The 14,104-nt window shown below is 38.3% G+C and overlaps 1 protein-coding gene across 1 annotated transcript; it reads left to right on the top strand.

Annotated features, from left to right (window-relative positions):
- The first annotated feature begins 291 nt into the window (after positions 1 to 291).
- Positions 292 to 926, top strand: LOC108106034 (cofilin/actin-depolymerizing factor homolog). Its single transcript, XM_017212881.2, has one exon. It carries the CDS (start codon positions 406 to 408, stop codon positions 850 to 852), a length of 447 nt encoding a protein of 148 aa, XP_017068370.1. The 5' UTR covers positions 292 to 405; the 3' UTR covers positions 853 to 926.
- The last annotated feature ends 13,178 nt before the right edge of the window (positions 927 to 14,104 follow it).

Here is a 14,104-nt window from a genome sequence, read left to right as displayed (position 1 = left end):
TAAAATGATATTATAGAGAAATCAATTTGATTCAAAATGATTAAGAAGGATTTACATTTCATAATTTGTTTGACATTAAACCCGCCACCCCCCACAAAAAAAAAGGCTTATGTTTTTGTTTATCCTTTCTAATTGACCAGAATTTTGATACCTTTGAAATGTTTATTTTCCCACAATTTAATACCATTTTATCCCAAATTTATCATCATGAAAACTGAATAAATTTTCTTTTTGGTAAGCCATTCAAACTCCCAGTTGGCCATGCCTAAAGCATTTGGCAAGTTTTCGCTTGGCTTTCATAAACACAAACAAACACAAACTAAATTCCAAATTTCAAGACTCCTACCCCCCGTTTGTAGATTATATATTGACGCAGTTGCTCCCCACTGACCCCACCAAGAGAAAATGACATCTGGAATCGATATGAGTCGCGAGTGCAAGCATGTCTTTGAGCAGATACGCAAGTTGAAACAGCATCGTTATGCTATCTTCGTTATCCAGGATGAGAATGAGATCAAAGTGGAAAGGTTGGGAATGAGAGAATCGAACTATAGTGACTTTCTGGAGGATTTACGAAGGTCGGGACCAAATCAATGCCGTTTTGCAGTCTACGATTATGCCTATCAGCATCAGTGCCAGGGTACATCGTCCACATGCCTCAAGGAGAAGTTATTCCTAATGCTCTGGTGTCCCACGTTGGCCAGGATCAAGGATAAGATGCTGTACTCCAGCACGTTTGCGGTGCTTAAAAAGGAATTTGCAGGCATTCAGAAGTGCATTCAAGCCACAGATTTGGATGAGGCCTGTTGCAATTCTGTCGAGGAACAGCTACGTTCGTTGGACAGGGAATAGCCGGCATCCTTGTTGTTGTTTTTTCATTCTCCTTGAAATACAGTAAGGCTCTCATCCAATGGGCCATCCAGTTAGCCCCTTCCTCTGCATCCAATTTAAATTGCCTCTGGTGGTGTCGGGTGTTTTTTGTTTGTGCTGTTATTGTGGCGCCTCTAAAGTCTACACTGGCCAAGTGGCCATCCGGTGGTGTTGGCCAACGTCTCGGTATCGGTCTCGGTTCTCGATTCTTGGTTCTCATCTTTCTTGTTGCCACGGGCTCCGATTTAATTTGATTTGGCCGGGAATCTAATGAGACCATTTGGCATATGGATGCCTCTTGACGCTTGCCACGGGTATCAGCTGTAATTTGTTTTTGTCCCCGAGTTTCCTCCTCCTTCGGTCATTATCTTGACTCGCGTGGCCTGGCTAAAAATACTTTCGCCTCAGTTTGCTTCTAAGGGCAAAGTTTTTGCCGGCATTCAGACGTTTTTTATCTCATTCATAAATCACGACCAAGTTGCCCATCTCATTTCGTCATCTTCCCCCACAGCTCCCGCGGCTTTTCATATCATTTGGCAAAAAAAAAGTCTGGAAATTAATCAAATTGACAAGGGGAGCACGTCACCAGCCTCAATTGCTACACTTCAAACAAGATTTCCAATTGAATTTGAAAATTCGAATGTGATTGTGAATGTGAATGCTCATCGCGTATTGATTTGCTAAATCCAATTCAACTAGCTAAAGTACAACCCATTCAGTAATTTCTCATTCTATCTTTATCCTTTAACCAGCTTCATCAAGCGCAGCAGGACATAGTCCTTGCGTTTCCAGTGGTGACATAAAACATGACAGGAAAAGGGGAAAAACTAGCTAATTGGTTTAGCAATGTTCTATAATCCGGCTACTTTTTACTAAGCTTTCCCTACATTCTGCTTAAGTCTAATCTAGTTTTTTAGCTTTGCCCAAGTAATTAAAAAACAACTAACCCTTTGATTTTGTTTTTATAAATAGCAACAGAATAAAATAATAAGACCCACTTACCTTAATTTTAGAACATATTATTCAAATTGCACTCTTCTGTGTCAAGTTTCTAAAATTTATCTTATTTTACATTTATATTTACAAATTTATACATGTATGTAGAGATTTTCATATGTATGTATGATACATAGAACATATGTAGATATCTACATTCATATCTTTTCACATGTCCCGCTGCGGAGCACCCATTGTATTTTGGCAAAGCAATGATTAATTTGGCCTTTTGAGCCATTATAAGTTAACAAAACTCTTAACTCATATTTAAGATCACTTTTTATATATTAATTAAGCACTTGTAACACTTTTTAAAAGCGAAAACAGAATATTAACGCAGTCGTAATGACTGCAACGCGTTAAGAATGAAAAGTAACTGACTGACAAAGTGGAGAGCGCAGAAACAGAAAAGAGGATTACAGTTATTATTGCAGAGATCTCTCTCTGGTCTCTCCTCTTTCGGTCTTCTTCTTTTCTGTGACAATGGCAAGCAAAACATTGCACTGAAAAAAAAGGGGAGAACTAATTTTAAAATGTATACGTGTTATTATGCTAGGCTTGATTTTTAACTATTGCTAATTTTTATTTCTTGGCTCCTTTTATTTTTAACATATATATAACATTTTATAATATTTTTTAATGTTTTTAATGAAAAATTATATTTTTTGTCAATGATTGTTTGGTAGACATTTGTTCAATAGTATTCATTCATTATTATTCATTATTATTATTATTATTTTCTATTAATTTAAAATTTTATTTAATTTCGCTTTCAAATTTGTATTTTCAGTGTAAATCACTGCTTGCAAACTAAATGAGAGAGGAGAGGCAAAGCCTAGATCTTTGCAAGCTCCCTCTCTCTTCTACCCGACAGCGCTAACTGTAGTTTTCGCACTCGTTTGTCATTCTTGATGAATTGCAACCGCGAACGGTTGCCTGCGTATAGTAAATTTGTTTTTGGTTATAAAAAGTGTTACAAAGTGTATTAAAGTATTAAATTAATAAATAAAAAGTGATCGCAGTACTGTGCTTTGTAATTTGTTCAACATAAATTGTGTTAATAGTGAATTTAGTGCAAAAATGGAAGGGGTGCTCCGCGGGGCAAGTGAAAATATGTATGTGTGTGTCCGAGACACCTTGCAAATATGTATGTATGTACATATATACATGTATATGTAAATTTGTCAGCTTGTGAATTTGGCTGCCCCTATCCACATCATACTTACATATGGGAAGGAATACATACATATGGGAAGGAAATGGGAGAAAAATCAAGGTAAGCTTGCGAAATTTAAAATAATAATTAGAACCTTAAATTATTTTCAAAATGTAGGCGTTAGTGCTTAAATATATTTTTGTTTTGTTTGGCTTGCCAAATGGCCAACAGGCGAAGGCACAGAAAAGAGGATTACAGTTAGAAATACTATTGTAAAGATCTTTGCTTTCCTTTTACAATTTTATTTCTTCTTCTCTTTGACAAAGCAAATCATAGCTGGACATAATATTACACAGCGAAAAAAGTTGATAGATATTAAACTATTAATTATGATTGTTTTATCAGTTCTTTGAAATCTTATGTAAATTTCCTTTGTTATTTTATGTAAATTTAAAATACGATTATAAGTTCGGCTTTAATTTAAGTTATATCATATGAGAAACAAGAACTTTAAATGCTATAAGCATTGTCTTGCTGCAGTTTGAATGAAACCCCTTGAATTTTGTTCAATATATTATATTGGTATTTTTAGCTTAACTTTAGTCCAAAATACTAAAGTTGCTCCGAGCGAGAAGCGTTTACATACATATGTAAGTATATATTTATGTAAATTTCTAAATATAAATACATATATTCATTGAAGAAATTTTCGCAGGAAAATGAAAAACAACAAGGAAATGAGACGTTTTGTGTGGAAAAAGGAAGGTGAAACCATGTTTTAAAATGCAACAAATTCCAATCACAACCTGGAAGAATATAGAAAGTTAAGGTAAGTGTTTATATATGTTTTTTTATTGCAAATTCGAGAAAAATCTTGGAGTTATTTACCCTTATTACCTAAAGACATACATTTTCCTTATTAATTAACAAAATGTAAAATTCTGTTCGAAAATAGATAAAAGAATTTATTTTCATAATTATATCGAAAGTAAAAATATGTAAACTAAAGACCATTGCGTCCCTTTCGATCTTTATTTGTCCAGCGAAGGCAAATTCTGTGGGCACACCTTGCTTGGGTATCAGAAGTCTAGCTGATGAAGAAGTGATGATTCAAATAGTCCCTACCCATCAGCTTTTCCTCTAATTTCTTTGAGTAAACTAGCGTTGATAATGACCTGACCTTGAAATGGATATCCTGCGACAAAGTTCCATAAAAACCAAAGTGCTTCACAGTGAATGCCTTCCTTGCCACCTGAAAGGAGAATCGACATGCAGAGATAATACATTTTGGTTGATTAGAAGAAAGAGAACTTAAGCAACCAAAATATATTTTCCTTTATGCAGAGCTTCTTTCCCAAGGCGAGGGAAGAAATAACGTGGAGCTCTTTAGTTTTTTTATGGAACATTGCCTTTAGAAAATGAATTTCGAGGATGGCCGATTATCACACTGGCTTAATACAAAAAAATGGAATTTTTGCTAACTTTGGGGGTTTTCTTCAAAATCAGCGACTGTCTTGACTATTGGGATGTTCATGTTGTCCATTAGAACGATTGATAGTCTTATTGGAATATCTTAAGCGTAGATTCCAGAAAAAAACCTGAGCTATATAATCGGAAGTATTAGTCATTGCTAATTGGGAAACTGTGATTTTCTTTACCTATTCATAACATTTTATTACTTTGACGAGCCTTGTCAGACGAAAAAGTAATGGCTAACTTTTTTCTTTCAAAGCCAATTTAGATTTCGAAATAGTTCGACGCCCGAGTTCTATAAACGGAAAAAATAGAAAACTTTATGCTTTACCTTTTCGTAAGTTTTAACTATGTTTAACTTTTTTCACAAATTTATTGATTTCTTGGGATAGAAACTTGTCCTTACACCTCGGAAGTCGAAAGTGAACTAACTTTTTACTGAGACAAAACTAACACCAAGTGCCATAAAAAGCCATGACCAACTTGATTCAAAACCAATTCAAAAATTGGCCTACTACTTTTTCTACTTTAACATTTGAGGCACTATATCTCTTTCGAATTGCTGAACGCTGCCAACAGATGGAGCTGACTAAATCGTTGAAGACTTCTGCAATTTGTGGGCTTTAAAAAGGGGAAGCCTTACTTTGATATGAACTTTTACATCGCAGTCCTCACTAGAATAGTTAACCTTAACTTTCTAGCTCCTATAGCTATCTAAATGTCCGTACTTAGGCGGTCAGTTGGGCGGACAGAGGGGAAGGAGTAAATAAACTTGTCTATTGATCCAGTTACATACTTCTAAATGGCCATAATTAGGTTTCTGAATTAGTTCTCTTCCTAAATAATGACTCTCATTAGTTAATTTGAAGTTTCTAAACCTACTTAAGCTATTTAATAGCGATAAAAAGTTGAAATGAGCATCTCTGACCTGGTCATTTTATCGGCGTGCCCAAACTGTCGTTGATGGCGCTTCAAATATCCGTCATATGCCTGGGAAATATAAAAAGGAAAAGCTGATATCACTTGGCAGACGAGACGAGGCAAAGACGAGAGACACTGACAAGGACAAGGACATCTGAAAGCGAAACACAGCCAAAAGTGAAATGGAAACAAGGAAAAGCGAGAACAGTTTTCCAAATGAAGCGAGCTAAAACTCAAACAGAAAGATAACAGAAAAAAGGGCTGAGGAAAAAACCTCAAAGAGATGCAGTCATAAATTTGCCGATTTCGTCGTTCTTTCTTTTTTCTTCTTTTTTTTTTTTTGCCACAACAAATGTGGCAAAATCAAAGCAAAACGAGGCGAAAAGGGAAAGACGAATAGCACAGGGCTTGAAAAACTCTGGGAATCTGGGAAACAGCGAAGAAAATCCACGCAAATCTAGTGGAAAATTAAAATTTTGCCAATTTATGCGAACGTCAGAGAGGAGAAGCCGAAGCCGTTAAGAAGTGACAGCCAAGGGCAGACACGAAGGCGCCTTAAAATGGCAAAAAAAAAAGAAAACCAGTTACATCTACCCTTCATTTCTCCATTTTTTTTTTTTTTGAACTTTTGGCCAACATATCCGCGGCAAGTTCGCACGCACAGAAAGGAAATGAGTTTACCTTTTCGAAGGAGTCCGGGACGGAAATAAAGCGTTTTTTGGCTAAGACCTGCATGCAAATGCATTTTGGCCCTTAAATGCGTCGAGTAATAGCTACTTTCGTTGGGAATCCCTTAAGCCAAAGTCCATTTAAGCCAGCTCTGGCTTTCGCTACCTGGAACACCAGAAACCATTAAGGATTCATTTTTACCCTCAACTGCGTTAATAGGAGCGGATGTGCGACATCTTGTTGGGTAATGTAATTATCCATTGGTAATGGTTAGATGCTTGATTCTGAAATCTGGATTCTGGATTCTGGATTCTGGATCCCTACGACGATTTAACTCTTAATGCGTTTGTCAATGGCCAAAAACTTTTCCGCTTTCCGTTTGTCGTTTTTCTTTACAATTTCCCAAACGTTGCCGTCGTCGCCGTCGTCGTCAATTTCTAGCCAGCTAAGCTGCTTAGTTGCTGGCCAAATCCCAGACAGATGTTGCCCATTCACAGATCCTTCACGGAGGGAGTTTGAGTAAAAGTCGCGCATTCTTGCACCCCTCACTTTCACATTCACTTTCACCCGCCGTGTTCTATTTAATTATTCTTGTTGTGCTAATGAAATTGAATTTGTTAAGCCAAGTCGATGTTTGCTGTCAAACTTTGTTTTTTGGCCAGTCATCGCTGAGGAAACTTACCAGGCTGGCTGGCTATTTAGTCATTAATGGTTGGTTCTTTATCCTCGTTAGTGGAATTAGACTTGGACTTGGTTATAAGCCTCTCTTACTAAGATATAGTAGTACTAGCTAGCCACGAGTGTGTGTTTTTTTTTCTTTGCCATTTTTGTTTACCTCGTTTGGCATTTTATCTGGGCCATCATCACATGTCCAAAAAACTGCGAGTTCTGCAGGTCTGCGGTTTCTGAGTTTTCTAATTTGAAAGGCAAACATGTGGAAAACAACTGCAAGGATGCGATTTTTGGGCCCTATGCTTTGGGCTTTGTGTAGATGACTTTTCCTAGGCAAACTTGGTGGAACTAATTAGTTTTTTTATATATAGATGGCGTTCTCTTTAAAGGATTATCTTTTAGATGCTTTTAAAGTTAGAAAAGTTCTTTGGTTGTAATTAGTTTACCTTTTCTGTTCAATGTCTTATTAAATCTGTGTTAAATTGGTTTAGTTTCTGGGCTTTTGAAGATATTTAAGAAGCCAAGACCACACTGCTCTCAATTACACTTAAATTGGTTTCCCTGTCGAACGTGCAGTAACTCCTGCCTAACAACGCCAACGCCAATGCCAATGCCAACTCCATGACAGGATCAATTTGCGTCCGTCGCTCGTCGGGATATCGAAGATGCGAATACGAAAATGCTAAGTGTATGCAAAGTGCCGTGACAGGCAGATACGGAATTGTTTCCTTTTTAGAGTATTCGGGATATTTCGGGGGCTGACTCTTGCAAGGTACATTGGCTTAAGAATGGTTAGGAAAGTCTAGAAATTAAGGTTCTCCTTAGTGGGTTAATGGGTTGTAAACTAATTTTAGGGGTAAAAATTAGGAATTAAGGTCTTTAAAGGCCATAATTTCTAATAACAAAACTAACTTAATATATTTTTAGTGACCATCCAAAATTGATTACCTAATTAATGGCAAATTAATTTTCAAACTTTCAAAGTTACACAAACTTCAGCATCTACTAACTTCTTTAGGAGTCTTTCATAGGGAAGGTTAAGTCTTTCCAAAAGTTGACCCAAAGGCAGATTACCCCAAAACTAAGCCACAAATTCTTTAAGTTTCAGCACTTTGAAATCATGATTTAATTGGCCAAAAGTTATGAGAGTTTAATTTATGTAAAGAATGTTTGTTTATTCAGAAAGAAAAGGTTCGAGAAGGTCTTTCTTCTGGGTCCTTTTTAGATATTTCTGACCAATGTGCAATGTGGAATTTGTGGCAGATGGGGCACCCTTGGTCTGCCAACTGCCAGACCCGGGATGTCCAAGTCCAGACACTCGTCTGCCTCTTCGTTCACCCAAAAAAAAAAAAAAAAAACGAAAGGAAAGGAATATGGGGAGCTGCTTAATTTGAATTGCAAAGCGATGCCAGATGAAAATGCTACAAAAACCAAGGACGAAACCGCCTTCTTTCCCATACATGTGTTCCTTTTTTCTTTCTATATATGGTCTGGAATATATATATATAGGGTAGGATGGGCAAGGCAAAAAGTTCATTTATATATTTGAAAATTGGCATTTTTACGGCTTGACGCTTAAATATTTAATATGTTGCCCAATATTTGAAATCGAGAGAGTCTTCTACCCAGATATGCCTAAAAATGCGGTCACGACTTGAATATATATATACGAGGTGTGTTCAAAAAGTAAGGTGACTCTTCAAATTTCGCGAATTTCAAATTTTTCGATTATCGAAACCTTTTAGAAGTTATACGAGGTGTGTTCAAAAAGTAAGGTGACTTTTCAAATTTCAAATTTTTCAAATTTTTCGATTATCTTCAGTTTTGGGAACAAGAAAAAGTCACATGGGGCCAAATCCGGTGAATATGGTGGCTGAGGCATTATTGTGGTGTTGTTTTTGGCCAAAAAATCCAAATCCTTTGATCCATATTTTTCGATAGCAAAAAATCGCCGAGCTCGCAAAACAACTTGTAACTTTTCTAACACACCTCGTATATATATATATATAATATATAGAAAGCGATTAGGGGTTTATGTATATGTTTGATACATAGGGGTCTGTGAACCATGGCTGCCCTTTGGGGTCACTAAACTGTCTACGAAATACTCATGACGTGTCCATGTGGCGCCCCTAGGGGCTGCCGGCAACCGCACGCCAAATCGAGTAGAAATTGTGATTGCTAGGCTGGCTATTTCTGGCCAGAAGAACATGGTAATCCCCATCTTGAAGGAGAACCCCTAGGGATCTGTTAGTAATTAAACTTTCTAGGGCTCTAACCATAACCAACTTTACCAGCATAACTTTAAAAAAGAAGTTAAAGTCGAGCATGTTTCTTTTTTTTTTTTTTGGGAGTCAAATTTCCATGATGGTAGCCTCAAGATTAATGAGTCATGAAGCTGGTGAAGAGCAGTGGCCAAGCTCAACTGGCCCAGACGCAGACGTCCATACATACATAACTGATTGGGTAGCTGGTCCTGTGGATGCCAAATGGAATTGTTGCGTGTCCATGAGTTGGTCAGTTTGCCTCCTCCGTGCCTTGAAATATAAATAGAGGTCGGGTAGGGCGATTTGAGTAATGTTTTGCGGACGCCTTGGCTGGCTCTTCTGACTCGAACTTCACATTATATTGCACTTGAATTAAGACCCAAAACACTTACGACTAAAGTGTCCCATAAGAGGAGGATTTTTGCCGAGAAAAACTTTAAAGTTTATTTGCAATTTCAATCAAAAGCAACAAGGAAGTCTTCTTGCAATTATTCTAAAAAGGAATTTAATTAAAATTTAACAAATTGCCCAGCCAGAAGGCTTCCCTCTGGCAGCCAGCAGCCGGCAGCCGACATCCGGCATTTATCTTGCAAAGGCCGCGACACACATGCTAGCTGCTATCTGACTGACTGTCTGCTGGTTTCTTCTTCAATTAGCAGGGAGTCAACAACAACTAATTAACTTTGCAGGGAATCAGAGATCTCCAACTTTCTACCATCTGGATGGAGGAACTCCACTGTCAAGTGTGGCGGCGACACGTGCCAATTGCTTGGCAGATACTTTCTCTTCATTGCCAGCAGCAGCAGCAGCAGCAGCAAAAGGAAGACCCATATAAGCGGCTTACTGATTTAATTATACTCACCGAACTAAGCTGTCGTTTTTGGTGGACCATGATGATGGTTGACCCATCAGGAGGAGAGAGATTCCTCTATTGATGGTTCGTGGTTGGTAGATCGACGATGATGCAATGTCATTTCAGTCTCGCCGAAGTGCAAAGTTCATGTTGACACGCGGCGGGGATATTGGTGATTGACAGCACAGACTTTATACGAGAATGCAGTCAAAGGAGTTTAATCAAGTGGGGAGGAGGTGGGTAGGTTGCATGGACTAATTGGTTAAGGGATGAGAGGTCACGACCATTAATTAGCTCACAGGTCCAAGGTACACAAAGTCAAATGTTAATTAATTAAAATCGGATTTGTCGCCCATTCCTCTATGTTTTCGTGAGACTTTAGCACCTGAGTATAACCTCAGATATGCATTCCCATTCTCTGGCTTTCCCTTGCTCGCCTTTTCTTTGGATTAATAAAATTTGGTCTTAAAAAGCTTCAAGTCCTCTCAGCAGACTCTTTCCGGTTTTTATTGCTTTTGTTTTTCATTTTATTTTTTTTTGGTTTTTTTGCTTTTGTTAGGGGCCTGTTAATGCAGCTCTGTTTAAACATTGATAAGCCAGGCAGGCCCGCCAGCCAGCCAGCCAGGAAGATTGCAGAGAGCGGCTTCGGGCCAGGAAAAGGTGGCTGTGGCGACGGCGGCACTTGGTCAAAGTTTTATTGCGCTTCTTATGTACAGACATTAAATTAATGTTGCCAAATATTGCACTTGAGTGTTGCCGAGTGTTCGTTCCCCATTGTGTTTACCCTGACGCAACCGATGGTGGCAAATTGGGAATGGAAGGAAAGGAGGTAAGGAGGAGGAGGAGCAGGAAACTTTGAAGAAGTGTACGATGAGTATGTTTGCTGGATAATGATAAGGATAACACAGATAACGATAGCCGGAATGAGGAGCACGTTGAGTGCTTCTTGTTTCGCAACAGCTGAGCTTCGGCCGCCTTGTCTTCGAACTGGTCTCCCAACGGCAAGGTAGAGAAGAGTCCTTTATGGTGTCGAACGGATTTATTTTTAGCCAAGATGAAAAAGTTATGAATCGGAATCTCAAACAAAGGCTGAAGGTGGAAGAGTCTCGTCTTGGCAATGTTGCAGCAGGCGGAAAACTCTCTGCTGTGTTTGCCATATGACATCGCCCGTGTCAACACAGAAAAGGAAATTGAAATGCACTTTGAAGCCGTCATGAGGATGTTGGCAAGTCGAGCGGCATAAGGCTGCATGTGTTGCTCTGTTAAACGATTTAAAAAAATAAGGAGAAAAAAAATGGAAAGCTTGGAAAATGCACTGCCAGCACTCACACTAATCGCATTAGCGAGTTGGGGAACTCGCCAAAGAGGACTCCTTCTCATTGGGATCTGGATTTTTTGGAAGCGGGTGGTAGCTGGGAGGGGGGGTTGGTGAATCTGAACTGCAACTTTAGCACCCGAAAAGAAGGCTTCTTTGAATAATTTATTACTTAGTTGCAGGCCATGTCCGGGGGGGAGCAACATTTTTAAGTATTTAATATTTTCCTTGGACTGAATTTTCTGCAACGTATTGGGGTCATCAAAAACTATCTTGGTAATGTCAAGAGATTTTGTGCGTCAGCTGCATTCCGAGGGAAGTTTCTTTGACATTTTAAGAAGTTCATTTTAATGCAAACTTAAAGTCTATAAACTAAATTGAAGCTCCACTTTAAGATGTTGTTACATTTGATTAGGGAAGCTTAAGAAGTATCAAGTTGGGGTCATCAAAGAGTTGAAAAGTAACTGAAAACTTAAGGTAAACATTGATGGTAAATCAAACCACAAACTTTGAAAAGGAAACTTACTCTTATTGGTATATACAGCTACCAAAACTCTAGGCTTTAAAAACTTATTTATAGCCATTAAGTTTATAGAGTAAAAAGAAGAGGCAAGTTTATTAGGGCATCTCCATCAGTACGTCTGCTTATCCGTAAGATCAGATCATTATTCCGAATGAAATCATTCTCAAACTACATACGATTTATTTTTCGATGTTAAGTACTTTATTTTCGAATTTTTCAAGCTTGTTAACATATTGAAGATCCTTTTACTATTACTTTTAATGATGAAATTATGGCTTTAAGTCTAAGACTACGCCTTAGAGCAAGGTTTCACCAACAGGTGGCTCTATAATACAATTTTATTGCGAATTCTGAATAGAGTAATGGATATTTTCCAGGCTTATTAATATATTAAACTTGCATTTAATATATATATATAATATTACAAAATTGTGGTTAAACGTCAGGAACTATGCCTTACAGCAAGGTTTCACCAACAGGTGGCTCTATGATACAATTTTGTTTTGAACTTTGAACATCTAACAGACAAGGCACTTTGTAAGAAGAACATTCCATCTTACTTTAAATTGTTTATGTATAGAAACACAGAAAGCTATTTCTGGTCACATACTTGCTCATTCTTGTTGGTTCTTTTTGAAAGATCACAAGCGCTGTCAGCAATATATGTGCAATCCCAGGTGAAGGCAAAGGTCACATACGAGTACTCACATACTCGCATATTGCTGAATAGTTTCCCGCCCCCATTGAAAGTACAGCATTGGTCTCGTGCTTCGGCATTAAGTCACTGATGCTACGTTTCCAGGCAACTCCGTTCCATTGCTCTGTCCATCCTCCAACCGCCAGCTCATCGTGGGGTATGGATGTACACTGTATATACACCAACAGTGTCATCAATCAAAATTAGAATCAAAGCACCCTTCGATGACACGCGTAAATGGCTGTTGTTTGTTTGTCTTGGGCGTTGGTGTTGCTGCTGCTGCGGCGTCGACGGGGCTTTTTGATGAGCTGTCATTTCTCTGGTGACACCTGAGTGCGGCCCTTTTGTCTTTTGGCCATGCCTATGCCTCCTGCCACTTCGAATGGAATGGAATGGTTGTATGGTGTGGTATGAAAGGGGCTGCCTGCCCAGCCAGCATGAGGCATGTTTCAAATCATACCAGATCGAATCCGAAGAATGGCCCACGACCTTTGCTACCATAAATTGCTTGCTTTTTCATTAATTTTGAGCCCGAAATTTATGACATTTGCTTGGCAAGCTTCAAGCTAATGGCCACAAATCAGAGCATCGTATAATTTGGCTCCTGGCTGAGTGGTGGGTGGTGGGTATGGGCCTTCCCCTGATTTGATTTATTTTACCCACATGTCGCACACATTGTAATATTTTTCTTCTACTTCTTGTTGTTGTTGTTGTTGTGCCAAAAAATATGAAAGCGAAATGCAAATGACTGCCATCACACATGAACTGTATAGTACAGTGGTTGCTAAAGCTTAACTTTCTCTGTTAAGAGTAAAGTATTTCGAATTGAAGTCAATTGATACCACTGTGCAGGCCATTCATAAAGATTTCAGTGCGTGCCGGCTAACAGGGCGGATGCGTAACGTCAATTTAAAGGGCTCACAGCAAACAAAGTGGTGGGCTCCATATGATGTGAGTGGTGGGCATGCCGATGGCGGGTCCGTCTATGCTTGCATGTAGGCCAACGTACGTGTCCCGCCTGCCAAGTGGGCAGTGGGATGTATTACCAGTGATGATACGTTGGCTTGGAAATAGGAAGGGGAATGTTAAGAGATATCATTTTCTGAGATTAAGATAGTAATTGGTTTTAGATAGCAACTTAAGCTAATATTTTTATTTATTTAAAAATAGTTAGAAATTATATTAGTAATATATCAGCTTAAAGAAGTAAAATTTGTTTAGCTTTAACTTAACTTTTGCTTTTTGGAACTTTTCATTTTCAATAATTAGCAGTTTTTCTAACAATTTTCACCATAAAACAGCTGGCAAAGAAGCCTTAACCTTTAGTTTCCCCAAACCCATTAACATTCATTGCTTTTTCAACTTAAAAAAAACCATTTAAATAACATTTATTACCATCATTCTTTTTTACAATTAAACATTTCCCTTATCATATATCTTTTTTCCTATAAATAAATTAAAGCTCCGCCACCAAAAAGGTAATAAATAAGTCAACTCTGACATGGCATATTCCATGGCATATTGGTTATGGTTAATTCTATCTATAAAAAAGGACAAATCTATCGGGGGAAAAAAAAGGCAGCACAGAAAGGCGGTGAAAGTGCCGCAGACGATGAAGGCTGAGTGTTGGAATTGGAATCTGAATTAGAATGGGTCCCTCCAGATTTCCGTTTCGGTTCGGAGGGGTGGTGT

Source organism: Drosophila eugracilis, unplaced genomic scaffold (assembly GCF_018153835.1).
Source record: "Drosophila eugracilis isolate 14026-0451.02 unplaced genomic scaffold, ASM1815383v1 contig_1317, whole genome shotgun sequence".
Lineage (NCBI taxonomy): Eukaryota > Metazoa > Arthropoda > Insecta > Diptera > Drosophilidae > Drosophila > Drosophila eugracilis.
The sequence above is the reverse complement of the archived record's forward strand: the minus strand, read 5'-3'. Positions and strand labels throughout refer to the sequence as shown.

Excerpts from the sequence above, each read along its gene's own strand:
- LOC108106034 (XM_017212881.2), top strand. The coding sequence starts at position 406 with ATGACATCTGGAATCGATATGAGTCGCGAGTGCAAGCATGTCTTTGAG.